Genomic DNA, 21,915 nt, shown 5'->3' with positions numbered 1-21,915 from the left:
ATCCCTCCACACTCTCTTTCTATAATCCTTTTTTCATGTAGATTCTTATAAACCTGAAAGTAAAATTACCACTGGACCCAAAAAACCAGCTATATACATACACATGTATCTTCCACCAGTTGTTTTATTTTGATGTGAGGAAATGGTAAGAACACTGCCAGCCCATTTATATAATGGGCATTCAGGGAGCATGCTGCTGTATGCAGTCTGCTACTGTGCAATTATTCTGTTGTTTTACTTTTCAAGTAGAAAATGTTCTTCAAGTCTAAAATTCATGTAATTCTATTCTCTGCGGAGAGAATTCTCAGACATTTGATAACAATCTTTTCCATATCACATAATCTCCTCTTAGTACAAATATACGTTTCCTTAAGAATATAAAATGAGTAGGATGTTATTTGTTACCATCAATTTCCCAAGTTCAACAGGGAATATTGTTTTTGAGGCCTTAGGGGTAAGGGGTATCCTGACATTTGGATGGCAATTTGTATGCTTGTTCTCTCTGAAGGATGCTCAGTTTACTTTCAAGTTAATATTTGGTATTATGTGATTTTGTGAATTGATGTTTTTAAAGCTTCAGGCAAAAGAACCAAAGTTTTTTTTTTTCCTCTACATGTCTTCTTTCCTACCTTAGTTCAATTTCATTAGATTAGGACTTTACTTCCAATATTCTCCATATTAGAGTTATACTAAAGTTCAGCTTATTATAGAAGGTCTGAACATTGAATGGTAGGGTATCAGGTAATGCTGAAACACTAAACAATGTATGTTTTCTCCCAAGGAAATACAAAAGCTGTTTCTAAGGTCTGAAAGTAGATTTGCCAAATATCAATTATAAAACAAAACAAGACAAAATAACCCATAATTCTCTGAGTAAACCTAGCACTAAGATATCTGCCTTTTATTTCATCATTTTTAATTATCACAATCTTCTGCTTACTAGCCTGATTTTTAACTCACTGAAAAATAAATAAACAAATAAACAAACTTCAGTTTGAACAAACACAGTTAAGGGACAATGGTGCTTTCATACTTTTGTAGAGGTGAAAAGACAATAGTGCTGTCATGGCTGGAGCATATATAATTACCCTTCTACTCCAGGGTAGAGCCTGGTGGTAAAACTTAACCCTGCGTTTTCCAATATCCCCCCATTTTGCATCATATGTACTTGATTTTAGGTTGAAAAGGATTGTGCTACTCATGTTCCTATTTTCTTAATCAAAAGGTGAGCAATAATAAGAGAGCGAGCACTTTTCTACCTTCAAAGACTTGAGTTTACAACAAACCCGTTAGTTCACAACAAACTACAAATTTTTTTGAAGTTAACAACAATCACATGAAAAAAAGTTTTGATAGTTAATACTGATAATTATTTTAGCAGCTAAAATTCTGAAGGAAATACATACCCAAACCTTCGGATTCAAATAGACATGTTTCATCTACCCCTAAATCTCGGCACCAGGACAAGAAATTTGCTGTATTGTCTCGGGCGAAAAAAGAGCCTGAGGGTGCACTGGCTTTGCATGGAATCTTCTTCAAGGGCAGATTCTGAAAAAAAAAAGAAAATCTCACTCTGGTGGAATATCTGGCAAAGTCATCAGAGCGACACATTAAGCATACATTCAGAGTGACACATTAAGCATACATTCTTGTTTTCAACAAAAAGCTTTGGAGTGACATCATATCAATAAGAAAGTTAGTGAAGAGCTATAGAAAAGGAAGTGAATTGCAAATGAAACTTAGCTGGCATTAAGAGACTATGAAAACCTATGCCTATAAACATAGCCTTGCTTTTTTAGTATCTAGTAACAAATATACTTGAGCCCCGTTCCTGGCTCAGATTGTCCCTTTTCTTTCTCTTCTGTTGTTTTTCTGGACTTCTCTTTCATCTAAATATTCCATCAGTATTTCCCACAAAGTATTTATACATGCTTTTCTCATTTGTTTAAGATGAAATAGAAATTTAGAATATAATATATATAATGTATGTCACAGATATACCTGCATTCTTACACACACTATAAAAGTTATGAAAGAATTATAAAGTGAAAAGAGAGTAGCAAAATTATCTAACACTGTGAGTCTCATTCACTAATACCAAGGAAGGGAAATATTAAAAATCTCTTAATAATACCATTATATTGTATTTCTTGCAAACTATTTCCTTTTAAACCATAGGGTATTGCTATGTGATATAAAATAAAAACAATTCCGCTGGATTTCTGATCTCTGATCTTGAAACATATTGATATTCTGCATCATTTCTCTTCTGGGATAAAAAAATACTTAAGATAAGGGAGGGTGTGACCCAGAACAGACTTGTAACAGTCCCTCATAAAATTTTAGCCAGGAAATCTCCCTTGACACTACACCAAGTGCTAATAAGAGTTGTGTGTGTGTGTTTCTTTAATAGAATATTACTAGGTGCTATGGCATTCCATGAAGTCATAGAATGTGACTGTGATGTGAAAGATGGAGTCATGTATTTGGATGATGTGGGCTACACTGAGCTTTGCCTCAAAAAGTAAAAAGATCAAGGGATAAGCACTTCGTGATTTAAATTCACAGATAGAATGTTTCCTTTGTTCACTGAACCAACAAATAAAACCAAAACGTTGTTGATTGTTCAGCTCAGTTATAAGGACGGTTATAAAAAATGAAATAGTGGCCTGGGTGGATTGGGGACTCCTGCTAATATCAAACTACTACTAAAGTTCTTCAAGTCAAAGGACTTCGTGGCTACATAACTAAAACATTCCATTACCACATCACTTATAGGCTGTGTCTGTCCAATCTCAAAGATCTATCTACTTCTTGCTGACTAAATTTGATTTAGGATGGACATAAGGCTTTTGCATGAATACACATATATTTGTATAGCTATATACTTAAGGCACTGTATAAATATATAAGTAATAATGAGGTTACCTATATAGCAATACTTCCTTAATCAACTTGGTAAAATAATGGTTTTCAAAGAAATACTTTCCTATATAAATTGTAAAAACAATCAGAAATAGCACAGTATAATATCTCATTTATAAAATACAAACTTCAATTAGTATTTATTAAAATGAAAATACATATATCCTTAAATCTAGCAATTCATTTCTAAGACTATCATCCTACATATATCCTGTACACAATAGTGATTAAACAGGAAAATAACAAAAATAAGAACATGTAAAGAGAGGGCTGGTAGAATAGTATATAATATACAAATACAATGGAATTCTCTGCAAACATTTGAAAAGAATAAGATAAATGTATATATTCAGCCATGAAGATGTTTAATGTATGTTCTTAAACAAGAACAAATAATTTGAAAATATGTCACAATTCCATTTTATGATGTGTGTGTGTATATACACATACATACTGGAGTGTGTGTACACACACAATATAGATGACCATATATAAAGGAAAATTGCATATAAATATGCTGTATCATAAATATGAATGCTGTTATTTATTTATATAATGCTAATTTAGGAAAACTTCAAGAAGGACATGCATCAAATGGATAGTAATTATCAATGAGAAAGGCAATTAATGCATAGAGAATCGCTTACTTTACATAATTCCAAAATAAGTAGTAAGACTGAGTAACTTACATTTTATCAATATTTTCATATTAAATAATTAAAATAGGTAAATTATGTCAGTCAAAATACAAAAAAAGAGAATATGCTGGAAAAAAAATCACCAAGAGGGAACTGTAAAGCTTTTTATGGTGTGAATACAGCAAAGTTCACCACTGAGTCACGATTATAAATAGACTCAAAACTCAGTCCTCTTAAGATCTATAACCTCCCTCCCTGGGTAGGGAAAAAAAAATGTGAAACTACTTCAAACATGAATGAATTTGCATACAGGAACTATAATCTAGGAACTACAAAATATTTGACATAGCTAAGGGCATGCTAAAGGACATGACATACACAGTTTGTATGACAGAAAGGAACACAATATCCATGTTGCCCTAGAGAAGCTTAGAGATTGATTTGACACTTAATGCACCAAGGGACACATTTTGAGAGTATCCACAAGTGACAAGCCCTCAAAAATTATTCAGCCCACTCTTTAAGAACTTACAAGGAAAAACACTGGGCATAAAACTGAAACCAGTATTTTCCCCCTATAAGCTCATGGTCCTTACAAAGTCATCTAAGTATCATATACCAGAATCTAAGTATTTATTTAAAGTTTATTTGTATAGAAAGCCATGAAAATTATTTTAGGACAAGTAAGATGAAAGCTGGCTATTGGTGCTTCATAATTTTGGAATTCCCAAAGCAGAGGAATTCAGTAGGAACACTGATCTAACAACCTGGCATTTGAGTGGTTTATGGGATATTTGTTTCTCTTCTGCAGCTGTTGGATTTAATGCTTCCATATCCTGTGAAGACTAAGAAACTGCAAATAGTGTGAATAGAAGCTTCCAATCTCCATCCAGATGAAATGTTTTATTTGGTAATATTTTAAAATGTCATCCTCATTAGTCCAAGTGATAATGAACTCTTACACACAGTACCCACAAAGACTATTACCTATAACCAGGAGTAAAGATTTCAGCTCACTGGCTGAAAGCAATAGCTTATGGTTTATAGGATTGAATATTCTTCCTGGTTGTACACCAACCAAGAACCAAAGGGTCAAAGATCTTCCCAGGGCTGCTGTACCATTTATAATTAAATTCATATTCTACACTATATTAATATTTACACAATTTATGTAATTACATATAAGTTCTCAAATTAAAGAACAAATGACTAATACCAGCACTCAATACCTTTGGAACTTAAAAATATTTTTTGAATAAAAATATTTTACACAGAAATATTTATGAAGTTTTGAAAGCCTTAGCAATTATATCTCTTCCAGTTCTGTGGTTTTAAAAAATTTGTTAATTTCTCTATGTTCTCATGAAAATCATGGAGAAAAAACAGTCTTTTGAGTCTCTTCTTTAATATCAATAAATAAAATAAAAATAAACTGATACACAATAAAATCAACTTGCCTTGCCAAGGAAAGCATAAAGAGGATTAGGACAGATAACTGCCTTGAGTACTTGTGGAAGCTGTGGGGTAAACTGCAGAATTTCCAGACGTTCCCGCCTGGCCTTACACCATTTACTATATATCGATAGGTGTTCACGGCTGCAGCCTCCCGCAGCCTACTGGACAAGGGGTGGAGAGAGAATAGACATTCTTTCCTCCCCTCCATTCCTGGTACATAATTGGTCTGGTGTCTGCCAGTCACCAAGGACCTGGCCAATGGAGTTCCTCTTGGAAGGGGTGGGAAGGAAGCAGGGAGAGTGCTTTGAGGGCAGAGTGTGAGCCACCCACCACTGGAGGAGACAGACAGGACAGACCCAGCCTGTGAATAGAGCAAACTATGAGCAATAAAAAGTGGTTTCTCACAACCCATCCTTTCTCTTGACTTATTTCAATTTCACCGGTACCATAGGGGATTCTCCAGGGGCCAGGACCACCCTTACCCCCAGAGTTATAGACGTGTATCTCGAATAGCTGAAGAATGGACCACAGTTACGGGGGGGAATCCTTCAGATCTAAATAACTAGGGTTTCAAAAGGGAACCACCATGCATAGTTCACCTGTTGTATCTTCCATGTAAGTTTTCCCTTTACTCTTTGGAGCTCAATTCTCCAAAGAACTTATACAGCATTTATAGTACATGCCATCTTTAGTTATTTACTTATGTAAGTTTTTCCAGGCAATGCTATTATACATATGTCTCATACATGATAAATGCATGCATGAAGGGTTAGACTTGACCTCTCACACTAGATCATAATCAATGTTGGGGCAGGGGCAACCACTGTATTAGTTTTTATATTCCCAAGGGACATGTATACAGAGCCTTCAAAATTCAGTAAATTCATAGCATAAATACACATAAAATGCTTCCCCAAAAATAAGAAATGCATAACTGAAAATTTTTAGTACTACCTTCAAACTATTTTTCAAAGTTACTAAATATGGAATGATGAATAGAAAACAGTTACCGAGATGAACTGAGATTGGGTAGAAATTTAGGCTCATTTATGGACCAATCATGCTACTGTTCTCCAGCCTCCAGGATTCAATATTTTGTGTTGGCAAAATTAGAAATAACTACCAATACATCATAGGGATCAGAAGCAAGTAGTCAATAGGATGCATATTAGCTTTTCTAACATGGAGAGTCTAATGTTTATCTTTTCATATCTCAGCAAGATTAACCCAAAGTATCTGCTTATAGCTGCTACAATACTTACAGATCAAATGATTAGCATATGAAAGAATGTTTTGAATTTCAAAAGTTTTCTCTCTGGCAATAAGCAAGTTCCACAGGGATAAAAATACAGAATGTTAATTTACTTTCAAAGGCTTTAAAATCAATCCATTGCCTTTTAGGTTAATTACCTGGTAGGGCTTTGGCATCCAGTTACACAAGTTCAAACGCAGCTACATCACCTTATTGCTATTACTCTGGGAAAAGTACTCAATGTTTCTGTCCCTCACTCTCCTCTTCTATTCAATGTACATAGAAAACAAGTCGTCTCACTATCTATATATTATGTATGTGTGAGTGCAAATTAAATAATATGATCTAAGTATAGAAATGTTCAATAAAGGGTATTTATTATCACTGTGATCAATGAAGTAAAGTATATTGAATTAACTATGATTTCCTTCTCTCATATTTTCTTGCAAATATCTCATTTTTTTCTGTTATGGCTACAAGAATGCAGAAGATTGCCAAGCAATTGACTTCTATTTTCACCCTACACTTGAACCTCACCTTTAGAACAATTTTCAATAGAACTTTCTGTAATGATGGAAATATTCTATATCTGTGCTACCCATTATAGTAACCATTAATAACATATGGTTGTTGAGCACTTGAACAGTGGTGAGTGTAACTAGAGAACTAATTTTTAAATTTTATTTCATTTTGAGATGATGGACGTTAGCTGAACCTAAGTGGTAACCACTTCACAATATATGTAAATCAAACTATCCTGCTGTGTGCCTTCAGTTTACATGGTGATGTATGTCAATTATTTCTCAATAAAACTGGAAAAAAGTCAATTTAAATGGCCACATTTAGCATTTGGCTGCCATTTTAGACAGCACATTCATAATAGGGAAAGTAAGGCCATTATCTAAGGGTTTAGGGAATCCAATATTTGACCACTTAACTAATTTTCCTCCAACTAATACTGTCCCTATGTCTTTCACCTCCGCTCAAATCCAGTAGTTCCCCAGGGTATAGTTACTGAGAGATACAACAACTATACTGGTCATTTACAAAGAGTTTACTTAATATGCTGCAGAGTTCAACATGTATATGTGCTGGTTATGATGTCATGGGTGTTACAACTTCAGAAAGGTAGTAGGGACTCATCCAGTTTATAATACTTGTAATGATCTATACCTTGAGAACCAGTCACTATACTGTCATAGTATCAAATATAGAGCTTTACACATAAGCACTACTGACTTATTTTTTTGTAAATCATAGGGTAGGTTGGGGAGGAGGAAATTAACATTGCATCAGTTATGCTCTAAGGCACACAAAACTAACTTTCATATAGATTATGTTATTTAATTCTCGAAAAATGGTTCCAATGACTAGGTAGGTAATAATATCTCAATTTCCAAGATGAAAAAACTGAGCTGATACACAGTTCAAATCAAATCATCAGTCTCTCATATCCATACACTTCTAAATGTCCCATGACACTTCACCAATGCCTAGAATTTAATTTATTTCAGCATTTAATTGATTTCCCTTTTTTTTTGGCCAGGTAATATTAAAATAAAGAATTATGTATTTTCCTTCACCTATTCAAACTAAAATAAAAATTGAAAGAATGTATTTTTAGTCTGTACACAGTAAGTTGAAAATTCAATACTAGTTTAAATAACCCATTCATCAAAGTTTGAGACAAACTACTCCCCTTGATTACATCAACTAGATATTTCAGGTATAAAATAGAAAAGATATACATGGAAATTGCCAAGAACTAATATCTTTCTTTTTCCAAAGGGTATATAGAATGTGTTGTTCAAATACACAGGCAATAAAATCACTCTTTCCATAATGGAATTAGTGTTCCCTTTTGTATCCCCTTGCTACTTTTAGTTTCCTTACATATTACATTGAAAAGAATCTCTCTCAATAAAATTATTTCCTTGAACATTCACAGTATCAAGGTATTGGAATATAACTACCAAGTGATTTTAGAAAAGAAGAAAATAAATTCTTAGAGCTCAAAATTTTTGAAATTTAATATGTAGGGAAAAAATTCTTTCTGGATACCATCAACCTTTCCTGGGGACCCTGTAATAGGACCTCATGCCTCAGATAGTGAACTATGATTTAATAGCAACTGAACTCACTAGGACTGAATGTTAAATGAACCTTTCCTCTCTTTCACCCTCTCCAAGATATATTCCACATGATAGAGAACAAGTCGTATAGCAAAATTTGGTATAATTTTAATGCTGCAATGCCATAAGAACATTCAGATAAATAAAAAAGAACTATCAAAACATGGTCTCACAGAATTTGGTGTACCTTATAAAATCACGAGGAAATCACTTAAATAATAATGTTAGAAAACATGTTAAGTATTTTGAATTATTTGAAGTTTTCTTTGTTATAACATAAAATGATATTGGAAGTAAAGGTCAAACCTAGTGCTCACACTTCAAGCTTCAAAGATGAGATGGACAAAAGTTAGGATGTAAATGAGTTAAAACTAATGTCCACACAAAACCTGCCCTTGGATATTTAGAGCAGCTTTGCTTTATTCACAGTCATCAAACTTGCAAGCAACCAAGATGTCCTTCGGTAGGTGAATGGTTAAATAGGCTGTGGTATATCTGCACAATGGAATATATTCAGTACTAAAAAGAAATAAGCTATCAAAAAAGACATAGTAGGACCTTAAATGTATATTACTAAGTGAAAGAAGCCAATCTGGAAAGGCTACATATTATACGATTCCAACTATAGGACAAGTTGGAACAGGTAAAACTACAGAGACAGTAAAATGATTAGGGGTTAGAGAGGAAGCAGGGATGAGGAGGTGATTCATCATGAGATTCATCACACAGATTTTTAGGGCAGTGAAACTACTCTGTATGATACTATAATGGTAGGTATATATGTCATCAAATGTTTTTCAAAACCCATGGAGTGTACACCAAGAGTGAATCTTAATGAAGCTATGGGCTTTGCGTGACAATGATGTGTCAATGCATGTTCACTGATAATAACAAATGTATCACTCTGTTGTGCTTTTTGCTCAATGTTGCTATGAATCTAAAATGTCTCTAAAAATTGAAGTTTATGAAAATGTTATATCATTGATAGTTGTTTAAGAAGCACTAAATGCTTCATAAAGGAGAAAATATATGAAATTCCACAACAATTGTATTCTTTCCATTTTTATATGCATTGTGCCTTATTTTACATATAGGAATCCACATGGGAATCAACATGAAAATGCTATGCTACTATGAAAAGCTTCTCTCCAAATTAATTGCTTTCATATGACTAGAGAGATGTTAGCTTCTTAAATATTTTGAAACTCTAGCCCTATACTTTAAAATTTAGCTAATTGGTGAGGCTACCAAAATCTTTTAATAGAAATTTAATCTGATTCAAAGCAACCAATCATTATTAAATGAGAACTCTATTCCAGTTGTAGCACTAGGCTCTGAAGACTGAAATACAGAAAAGAAGAGGCCAAGGTTCCCTTCTGAAGGCCCTCAGTGTCTTTGAGAACAGACTTATAAATCATGATATCAGATAGTAAGAATTACAAAAGAAGTTTAAGTATTTAAAGTGAAACAAATTTATTTCTTTAGGAAATTTACAAGTGTGCATTAAACTTTGAAGTAGGGGTTGATGAAGCTTCATTGTTAGAAAGCCTTACAAAGGAATAGCAATTTACAAAATTGGAGGATCTCAAGCACTCATCAGGTGTAAAAAAGAAGGGAAGCGCATACCATACAGTAAAACATCTGACAGAGACTTGAACAAGCATGGATGAGTACAGAAAGTATGTGGAGGAGAAAATGAGACCAGAAAAATCAACTGGGCCAGGATCACAAAGGGCACTTTATGCTTAACAAGAATTACTCATATTATAATCTCACCCAGGGGTTATAAATTTAAGGGCCCAGAAGATGTCAGACAGATTAAATGGAAGAATGAAGCAGCTAGTTCCAGAAGACTATAAGGAGCAGTGGGGACTGTGGAAAATTGAAGAGCTCATGTCATGCCCAGAAAGGACAACCATATATATTTGATTCTAACTCACTGTTACCATAAAAAAATACAGTCCTGATGTTGTTAGATCTTCCATTTTTTCAGAGGAATTTGGAAATCTGGATAGTTTAATGTGAAAATCTCCTGATTTTGAATGATTGGATGTACATGTAGATGTATGTACTTGCCTGTTTACAATTTCACTGTTCTCAATGAGGAGTAATGAGAAGTTCAATATTTTAAACTAACTCAATTATATGTGTACACTGGAAAAATAATTATGTTATTTGTTGTCAAGGACAGATTGAAGGAATGAAGAAAAATTTAGATAATTTTACAGAAGTAAAACTAACAATTATTTTTGTTCTTCTGCCACCTCCATCTTCACAGCTAGAATATCAAGACTGGAAGAGTGAGGTGTGAATGGGAGGAATATAAAATTATTCCATGAATATGAAATATTTCTCAGAGAATGGAGTGAGTATTGGATACCAGGAGTGATAGTCACTCAGATTCTTAACAAAATTAATAGTAATTGCTAATTACTAATTAATTATAGGAGCTCAAATTGGTGATAATGTTTTAAATGTTTTTGAAAATATATGTCAGCATTCTGTATTCCTTCTGAAGTCAAAGAATTACCTTAACAAAATAGGCAAGAAAATTCTTTTAAAATGCGTCTTGAATTTTTCCTCCCCAACAAATATAATATACACTCTAAGATGTTGGCAGCAATTTTTCAGTTCATGTAATCACTGATTCTAATATTTTAGTTAAACCACTTTTTGGTACCCATCTGTAACATTCAACAAAGAAAACTATCTTCAGAACATTGTTTTATGGATGGATTCCAGGAAACCCAATTTATTCTAGTGGAAAACAGATTTGCAAGTGCTTTTTTAGCAGACTCCTTTTTTTCTGTAACTCTACTGCACTACAGATTTGGGGAGCACTGTAAGTGTCCATCAATTGACTGAGGGTATCTCCCTATACTGTCAGTAAGTTTGAAACATAAGGGTATTAAATTTTTTATTCAAAGAGGAAAAGCTTAAGCCTTGAAACTGTAACTCACAGGCAATAAGACTCTGTGACCAAACATAGTTATTTGATCTATTTAATCTTTGGACCTTCAGGTTCATCATTTGTACTATCTTTTGAGGGTTAAATATGATGTTTTGGAAAGCACCTAATACAAATCGGGAAACATAGCTTATCTTTAATTAATGTTAATTTTTTTCAAATACATGTATACTTTCAGTTCTGTTTAGAAAGAATGCCCTGATGAGAGTTGAAAAAGTTACATCAGCACATCTGTAATTACTGTAAAAAGTCACATCTACAAAAGGAAAAAATGTAAACAGATGATTTTCTTTTGTATGGTGGTTTAATTAAAATTTGCTTTTTTCCATCATCTAATTTTTTTAATTAGCATGCTGTGCATTCATCTCTACTCTCCACACTCTAATCGGAGTGGAATTTCAAAAGGCAAATTTAGCATCTTAGTGCTTCTAGGATAAGGGCAAAGCTCCTTATAATAAGGTTTCCACAGTTTGTATCAGCCTGACTCCTACCTGCTAACCTAGTAGTATGGCAACTCACTGTCTCCTACAGGCACACTAGCTTCTAGCCTATGTCAGTCCTGCACACTCCCCGTGCCCCGCACACCACACAGCCCTTGCATAGAATTGTCCTCTCTGCCCTTCCCATACCTCCCTGCCTGACTAAGTTCCAACCCCAGATGAAGGATCACTTACCCACAAACACTACCCCTCATGCCTGCTTATCAACAGTTAAAATCCACATAGCTGAAATGCTCCTGCAGTCCTGCTTATGACTGTCTGATGAGCAATTCTCTCCCTTTAGACTGTTAGCTCCATGAAGAGTAGAGCAGTATCTGGTTTTGTTCTCCATTTTATCTCCAGCACCTAGAATAATACCTATCAAATAGTTTTTAAAAGATTTTTGTTAAATAAATACAAATATGAATATAGCTAAAGTATACATTACCTCCAGCGAGGGGCAGCAGAGCAGAGTAGTTGCAAGCACAAACCATGAAGCAAGACTGCCTGGGTTTGAATCCTGAATTTTTACTTATTAGGTATGTTATTTCAGGCAAGTAACTTAACTTCATCTGTGAGATGGCATAATAATAATATCTACATGATAGGGTCGCTATAAAGGATGTATAAGTTTACATGTATGAGTTCTTGAAATAATGCCTGGCACATAGTAAAATTTAAGTATGTGTTTGTTAGAAGACTGAAGCAAAGGGAAGTTTTAAAAATCATATAAAATTTAGCCGGGGGCTTCAGTGAACCTCTAGGGGGACTTCGATAGTCACTGAAACAAATAAACACAATCTCAATCCCTCATTTTCACTTACATATCTTACCATCTAGGGTATCTATCAAGTCATTATATTTTTTCCCCCAAACAAGATTTCCTTCTTTTAGTTTTGTCCCCTCATCACTGTAGTTTCCAAACTTCAAAGATCACAGTATAGCTTTAGTTCTCCCCTCACCCGTTCCTACTGCAACCAGTAAGTCACCAATCCCGCTCATTGCTATTTTCTAATAAGTGTATCTTCTATTATCTTGCCCCTCTCAATACAGTATTGACACCCTTACTCTAAATCCTTTAATATCTCATGTCTGAAAAAATATAGAGTCTTCACAAAATGCTCCTACTTCAGCCTCAGATCTCTCCAGAGCACTCTGTACATCGTCATCGTATCAATTTTCCTAAATGTAATGCTTTCAGGATCCAGCTCGTTGCCTGCAAAAGAAGGTTCAGCTGCTTAAGCCTTGCAGCTATGAGGCTCCTCAGCTTCCCCAGTCCGCATGCCAAACGTTCTCCCCACACACTCCCCACATGAGCCATGTTGGTCTATTTACTATCCCTAGAGCATACTTTATATTTCCAACTTCAACATTTGGTTCATCAACTATGAACTTACATTGCATTTGCTTTTTCTCCTTGTCCATCCATCTGTTTGTCCCAAGGCTGAGTGATTCAAACTCTATTGCTTCCATGCAAATTTCCCAAACACTCTAACAAATTGACTTGTTTCCTGAACTCCTATAGAATCTGCTGCCTGTATCAGCAGATGTCAATATACAACAATATGTTTTGATGGGCTAAGAGTTAAGTCCACAGACGTTTGTGACAAAAAAGGACATATTGATCCAAAAGTGTACAATTGAATATGCCAATTTTAAGGTATACATTCAAGGTTATTTCTAGAGTGTCCTTTCTTCATTTTAGTTTATTTTATTTTTTCATTGAGCAGAAATGAAAGGAGCGATGCGACACAGAACCTACAGGGCTTGTAACCCTTGGTCCACAGGTGCATAATAAGAGCCTGTGGCCTTCCCCCACTCCTACTCTTCCCCTGCCTTTCCAATTGCAAAATAAGGTACAACCATCCAAATATGTAACCCTGAACCAATCTCCCTTACCTTTTCTGTCTTATTCATCACCAAATCCTGCCAAGCCCACTGAAGGGGAGCAGAATAAACCATCCTAAAATATGCTACTTTAACATACGGATTATTTTGAATTAAAGGTATTTGAGAAATAGCCGGTACAAGAAGGACACTCTAAATCCTTCTCTGTGTCCTTGAAAGCAAGAGATAACTCTCCCATGTGAAGCTACCCTCCATACCAGCAGGGAAGAAGGCATCCTCATCACCAGAGACAGGGAATTTGGGGCCCAGAAAACCATATAAACAAACCTTGTTACTTCAGCAATTTGCTACCCCAAACCCAACTCCCTTTGTCTTGTCAATTCTTCACAAATTTATTATCTCTTTGTCTAAAAGGTATAAAAGCTTCCTGCTTTGGTCACTTCTTTGAGCCTTATATTCTTATGGGGCTCACATACACATGAAATGAAATTTATTTTTCTCCTGTTAATCTGTCTTATGACAATTTCATTATTAGACCAACTGAAGAACCTAGAAGGAAAGAGGGAAAAAGTTTGCACCCTTATATGCCAAGACTCAGTATATCTCAGAACATCCACTTCTTTCCAGTATCACTGCTACTGTCTGAGGCTAAATGGTCACTTCCTCTCACCTGACCTGGGCAAATCCTTCTTAAGTGGGATCCTTAGCTCTGTTTTCACCTCTCCCTTCCAATTCTTTCGCTACAGTGAGAAGGCCATCTTTTTAAATGATTTTGTCATGCTCCTGTTTATAATAGTTCAATGGAATAATGTTGTTCTTAAAATAGAAACCAACATCCAACAAGACTTAGCTTTGGTCTCTTCTCTTACACCAGGATTATACACACAGTAGCCAAAAACACTCACCTTTAGCTCCTCAAAGTCATCATGCACCTCCGCATCTGCGGGATTTTCTGTATTTGGAACACTCGGGATTCCCTCTCTGTATGGCTAATTCCCTTTCTTGTTTCAGAATTATGTAAAAATCCTTTGTACAAGTTTGGTTAGGTTATCCTCTTAAAGTTGCTCGTGTACTTGGCTTTTCCCATACTTATACATAACACAGGCATAATTATGTTTGTTTAATTATTAGCTTAATTATCCTTGCTACCATACAAGTTACCTTGTCCTGCCTCTTTTGGGTGTTCAATACATATTTGTTGAAAAATTGATTGAACATCATCAATATAATGCATGTTGCAATGATACAAAGTTTGAGAACCACTGGTGTATATTATTTATTGAGCACTTTTGATATCTTTATTTTTAATATGTTCATATTTTATTTATTTAACTAGACTTTAAGCCCTTTGAGAGGAGAAGGTAATGCTTTAATTTTCTTCTCATTTTTCAGCATCCTAGAACATAGTTAGCACTCAACACAGTTGAAAATTCTAGAAGAGCATTCTTGGAGGATACCTTATACAGGGTAGTCAGAAAAGCATCAGCCAAAGGTGACACTCCCTTCAGAAAAGATATCTGAAGGGAGTGAGGAGCACATCATACACATATCTGAGGAAAGAATACTAAAAAAGAGAAGGAGTTGGAAAGGCCTGTGGTAGATGGGGCCTGCTTGTTGGGTTCAAAGAACAACAGGAAGTCCATGTGGTCGCAACAAAGTGGGGTGAGGGGAAAGTCACAGGCAAGGAGCTGAGAGAGTGGAGTACACAGGGCCTTATACGCAATTGTGAAGTTTTTGGCTTTTACTCAAAGTAAATCCAGGTGTCATCGGATGAGCAAAGAATCAACATGATCTGACTTAAGTTTTAAATTATTTGATGATTTAATCCATATTAAAAGTTTACTCTAACTGGCACAGAATAACTACTTAGTAAATGTCTGCTTAATTATCATATCACAAATTAGCTTATTCTGTTTTATATGTGTATGACAATATTCCTTGCTAGGTTGTGACCATCCAGAACAAAAGTTCTTTGTTTGGGAGGATCATGAACTTGAGGAGCAAAAAATTATTTTTACTTTCCTCTAACTGAATTTAAATATTCTTATATTATGAATATAAGCAATCTACAATAGCTCTCTCACCAATAGAAATTATGGGTGTTTTTATTTTATATTACAAATGTTGCAGATATCTGGAAATGTTGGGTTTACTTTCTCCTGTACTTTATAGTACTTTTTTAGAACCAATGCCAGATTAATAAAAAATAAGACAACATATTGCTTCTCTATTTTTAATTTATGCATTAATATTTATTTTTAATATTGTAATCACTGTGTTTCAAAATAATTGATTCCCTTTATTTTATATTTTTATTCCTGTATATGTTATTTCATGTATTTAAAAAGTAATTTTGAGAGGGAAGGAAAAAATCATCCAGAAGGAAGAGTCTAGGCTTATTTATCCTCACATCCTTCATTACATCTAATACAAAACAGAATCCCAAGGGATTTCCTGCACTTACTCAGAATTTGGTTGGGTCACTGCCATTTTAAGATTCCCTCCCTTTTTGTCACTTGAGGGGCTTAAAATTCTTTTAACAATTGTTGATTGAGCTGAATTTTTGCTTTGGTGTTACTGCTTTATTTTGGATGCAAGATACACACATTGCCTCTTATTTGTTTCTTATATGGTGTAATGAAGCTAGCAATGCATCCTAATTAGACAAGCAGAGTAAGCTGGTGTGAAATTAGACATGACTGGCAAAGTAATCTAAACACAAAATACATACAAGACAGCTTCATGCATGATATGTAATGCACTTTCAAACTGCTAAGTGATATGATAAAAGGTATTCGTGTAGTCAGATCCTAAAAGCTTAAGACATAGTTGAAGAGCTCTATATACTGTAAACTGAATGACCTCATCTAAAAAACACTATGCCATTACTGTATAATATACCAATACCATGTACCTTGGATCACACATACATAAATGCAGTGAGTACTTAACATTTTAAATCACCTATTAATCCTCAGATCTTCTTAAACTAAAAGGAATTCTTTTTCCTTAATATTCAGTCCTTAAAAGAAGCTCTTATTATAAAGTCTATAAGTGTTCTACTTTAAGAAATGGCATGATATTCATTATTGATTTGTCCAGATGACATGAATTTCTCCAAAACATTTAGTAACAGCTTATTTTAAAATAATTAATTTTCTATTTGCCATATGGTGAGAGTGACTTTTCTTGACATCATATTCTGTATCCACAGTGCTTTGAAACAGCAGTGGCCACTATTAGTCCTATCAAATATCATGAACATAGACCCCCTTGTGCTCCTTTTACAGTCTGGTCTCGCCCATGTGCCTGCAGGCCGTTAAATACAGGATGTGAGCCTGTAAGTAAAAGAGATGATGTCATCATGGAAAAATTTGATCGGGTTTACTTTTATGCTCAGGGAGCAATGTTCTGCTGGCACTGCACAATTATGTAGATGAAAAATGTATGTGTGTGTGTACGCCATCTAATCTTAAATTTGTTGTAATTTTTTCATGCTTTCTCGAATTTCAGTTTAACATTTTATTATAGTCTTATGCTTCCTATGCTTTTAATGCAAACATTCTTTACATTACCAAACAATAGCTTATAGTCCAACCTTTTGAAAGGAAAGAGCTTCTGAGTTTTGAAGAAGGGTCCTTTATCAGCAGATTCACATAAACTTGGAACCCCTGAAACTTGGCAAATTTCTAGGTTAAATGCTGCCACCTGGTCATTCTCCCTCTTCCCCTACTCGCTCTGGAACCTGGGGACTCTCTGAGCACCAAATAGGGCCTGAAATACACTCTGTCACATCTCTTAGCTCAAATAGCTCATCTGAAACAAATTCCAATATGAAAAGAACATCAGAATTTGGGAAAATAATGACTTGCTGTTACTCATATGAAAAGGTTGGCAATTACTGATCTAAAACAAATAAGAAAGGAGCCAAGCATAAGAATAAATTGTATTTTATTCTCTTATAATTGGAGGGGAATTCTGAAATAATTCTCATTCTTTTCATTTGCTTCTTTGTACATAAAAAGAAAGCCATCTCAAACATGAGTGGTTGTCATAAAAATTAATTCCATGCTTTCTACATAGTCATTTTCCATTTGCCTAGGACCTATACACTTGTCCAAATAATTAAAAGTATGTAAAGCCGTAGTTTAGTTCAACTTCTATTTCCATCTAAAGATAATTCAACAAGCTTTATATCGTTTTAAGTAATTTTCCCAAAGAATCTCAGCCCATCTTCTTAGGCACTGGCTTTCTCTGCCACCTCTGAGAGAGTTATATAATAATGTTAGAGGCTCTTACAGTGCCTGACTCACTCCATTTTGAAGCAAGCTAAGAAGTTGCCTCCATGTTGCCCTCTAAACAGACCTTTCTGAGTTTCAGGAATTTCACTTGGAGCCCCCTGGAACCCACAGATAAGGCATTTCATTTCCAAGGCAGTTTTGAAGCACACAGTCTCCTTCTCACTAGGAAGTCTGCCTACAAGCCATTGATTAGTTGCTAATCAATGTGGAGAACCAGCGCCCCACAACTCCTCATCCCCATGTCCAGGAAGTTCCCCTTTCCAATACTCTTGCTCTGAAAGGCACTTGGGTGATGGTCCTGGGACACTAGTCCACCATCTTTCCAGGTTGATATCTTCCTGAATAAAGCAGTCTTTCCTGTTCACCAACACTTGTCTTTCAAGTTTTGGCCTTTCAACAGACAAGTAGCCAAATCTGGATTTAGAACTGGGCTCTTCCTGGTAACAGTAAAAGGGAGAGGGGGCAATTTTTCTGATTCATTGAGGACAACCAAAGTAGAATAATTTAAATTTTGACTTCATGATAATACAAAGTAAGATAAAAGGATATAATAATGGATAGGTAGTAGGAATGTTCAAATTAATGCATTGAATCCACTGAAAAATCATTGTAATAGGCCATATATATGCACATTGGGCACTGCAATGTTTGTACAGTCACTATATATTATAAAACACTTATTATTATTTCAAATGCCTAGACCTTTTGATTTAGGAAGTAGATAAGACACACTCAAAATAAAATGAAAATAAAACTACATGTATGAAAAATTTTCAGTATATACTACTATATGTTTTAAGTTCTATTCTAAATTCAGCCACATGATAAAATATTGTCTTTCTCTTATTTAACCTGTGACTGCTTAAAATTAGTAGTTTTTAAATCATTTTATCAGCTTGATCTCAAAATATGTGTATTACCACATACATTATATTTCCTTCTAATAGAGGGTAAATTCCTTAAGTGGACAGTGTCTATCTTTAAGTCACACCTTTTTTCACCACCAGTATATACACACATAAACATCCACAGTAAGTAATATCACTTCCTGTTTCTAACACATACTTATCAGTCAATCCTAAATCAAATATTAAAATAGCATATAAAAGTAGGATTCAATTACCATAAAATATTTGTAGTTCCTAATTTTCTATATTATTAAAGGTGATAAAATAATGAACTTGCTGTATTCCATGATCATTTTAATTCTCCTTTTTGAGTTATCCACTGGTTAGTAACACATTTTTGGAAGACCAATAGCAGTATTTATTGCGCATTGTTCCTAGACACTGGAATTTTCTCATTTCCTCTTGCAGTTTTACAGAAATATTTTTTTTTTACCTTGATTGTTACATAGTGTTTTGGTAGATGGCTGATTAGGGGCTCTGAGAAGAAACAATGGTTCTTATATACCCATTTTTCACTCACTAACTATTTCATTGGACAAAAGGGGCAGTTATTGAGAAAAAGATGCAAAAAAAAACATCCCACAATGATTTCATCTTTATGGCTCCTTAGTAATTGAAAGAAACAACCTTTAATTACTGTAATAGCTCATTTCAGGTCTTAAATATCTCTTGAGAATTTATTACATAGAAGGTCCTAAAATTACTCTTTTCCTTTTTCCCAATGATGAGCAATTAATAAAAACTGGTATTTTGATCTTTATTTTATTGGAGCCATGCAAACACTTAAACAGGCCTTGAAAAATAATCCTAACTGAATAAAATATTTTTATACTAGGATGCTTATTTTTGTCATCACTTTCCCTTAGGTAATGCTCTGAACTCAATAACATATCATGTGATTATATAACATCTAAATTAACTAAATGATCAACCTCCAGAATTCGCTTACTATCTAATTTAGACTCCCAGTCTAATACTTTAGCCAATCCCTTGCCAGCACTTTTAATGCCCTCAGATCCTGTTTCTTGACCTGAATTGCCCTATAATTCTCTCCAGTCCTCTGTGTTCTCCATTACGTAAAAGTCAACTTTGTTTTTTCTGGTTTTGACTTTCTTGACATCAAAGACTTTGAGCTAAGCAAAACCAGCAGAGGTAGGAATTTCAAACTTGGTGAGAATAAAGATCAAGAATTGTTAAAAGCCACTGATAACAGTTTTTTGGACCGACACATATAGATCTACACTGGGCCGTTCATTCTTTCATACATCCCAAAACATGCTTACTGAGCACCTATAATGCCCGGTATTGTGACAGACCTATACACAAATAAACATGAACCATGCCCTCAAGAATTTTAGAGTCTAGTAAAGGATAAAGGCAAGCAAACTAAGTATAACAATATGGCCTAAGTGCTCTGATGAATGGGAGAACTATAAATATGGAGTCCAGGGCTATCTACCCAGTATGGAGACCATAAAAGACATCTCTACTCTTCCAAGATCCCTTTCCCTTCTTCTGGGAAGTAATTCCTCTCTCATTTTATTCAGTCTGAGCAAATGTCAATCAAAGTGAGGCAATTACCCAATCAGAGAGTTGGCTGTTAACCACACTAATCAGATTCTCCTTGCTAAAATTTGAATCTTGAGGGGAATGATGAAATAAATTTAATAGGTGACTATTAATGTATATACTACGTACTACTCAGTACATTCCATTCTACTATATTAATGCATTTAGTCTTCACAAGAACTCAGTAAGATGGGTATGGTTATTGACTATATGTTATAAAAGAGGAGATAAAGAGGCAGAGAACATAAGTACTTCTCCCAAGCTAATAAATGATGGAGTTATCATTTAAACCCAGGAAGTCTGGCAGCTGAGTTCACACTATTAACTACGGTTTAGCTGTGCTCCCCCAGAAATGTTTAAAATGATTCATTTTGACAGCAGTACTGTATAAAGTGACTGCCCATGTATCTGTGTTTATAACCTTTGGATATTGTATAAGTCCTAGGCTCTCCAAGGCTTTTAGTTTTCATTTCTTCAGTGCTAGAAATAAAGTTCAGACATCAGGCCTCAGAAAAATATGGGATATTTGGAATTGGTTTTGAGGCCAGTTTTGGAACGAAACTGTGGAATGTAAAACTAACAACCCATGGTATCATGCAGGGGCTGGAGAATAAACTGCTTTTGTGAGGTTTAAAGCTTATACTTTTTTGGGGCTCATTTTATGAAAAGGAAAACAGGATTATGAATATAGAATTAGATATATTAAATATGTATTTAGTAACTTTTAAAAGGTGATAAACACTAGAACCGTCACTAAGTATAGAAAAACATATAATGTTTTTATTAACTGCCTGAACCCTATTTTATTTTTCCTTAAGATTTTGGCTTTATCCTTTTTGATTGCCTCATCTTATGGGAATATTCTCAAAGGGAGAACAGAAAGATAACCCAATCTTTCTTTTAGCCTGGTTACTAGAACAAATGTTTCTAATAGTCTAGAAAAATCTCTTTGAGCCTCACAACTCATTGCTAAATAGCATACATTTTGAAATTTATAAAAGTTCTGTTGTCAAATTTGGAGAAAAATCTATCAAGTTTCTTTCATATGCGAGGTTTTAGGTATGGAAGAATTTTCCATAGAACAGCTATGATGTAAGTAGCTACGATATGCACTTTAGTATTGGCTCCTGTCCTTTGCTTAATTCCTGTCTCCTGATCAGTTCTGATTCCCAAATGAGAAAGAGCTAAAATTCTTATCTTGAGGGAAGGGTAGAGACATGTAGATGAAGGGTAAGCTGGAAGATGAAACAGCAAACACTCCCTCTCAGAAAATAGGATAAGTACATGGTGAGTTCTCCACCCCTGTAATTCTCCTGGACCAGGCTAAGAAAAGAGTATCAATGAACTTGGACATAAATGGAGCCATTGCTCCATCCTTAAAATCTCAACTAGACAGAGCCCAGAGATGACACCCTCCAGCAGGTATCAAAATGCTGTAGC

At 34.7% G+C, this 21,915-nt stretch overlaps 1 protein-coding gene across 6 annotated transcripts in view; it reads right to left on the bottom strand.

The window, feature by feature from the left end:
* The window catches only part of GAS2 (growth arrest specific 2), a 121,141-nt gene that overhangs the window by 73,104 nt on the left and 26,122 nt on the right, over positions 1 to 21,915 (bottom strand). For all 6 annotated transcript variants that reach the window (XR_005063613.2, XM_037026988.2, XM_037026987.2 and 3 more), the window contains exon 4: positions 1,407 to 1,548. Coding sequence is in view for 5 of the 6 variants with exons in the window: in XM_037026988.2 (XP_036882883.2) it covers positions 1,407 to 1,548 (142 nt within the window). In the remaining variant the exon portion in view is untranslated. The remainder of the gene's footprint in view (positions 1 to 1,406; positions 1,549 to 21,915) is intronic.

Source organism: Manis javanica, chromosome 11 (assembly GCF_040802235.1).
Source record: "Manis javanica isolate MJ-LG chromosome 11, MJ_LKY, whole genome shotgun sequence".
NCBI classification, from domain to species: Eukaryota; Metazoa; Chordata; class Mammalia; order Pholidota; family Manidae; genus Manis; species Manis javanica.
Note: the sequence above shows the minus strand (reverse complement) of the source record. Positions and strands in the feature narration are given on the sequence as shown.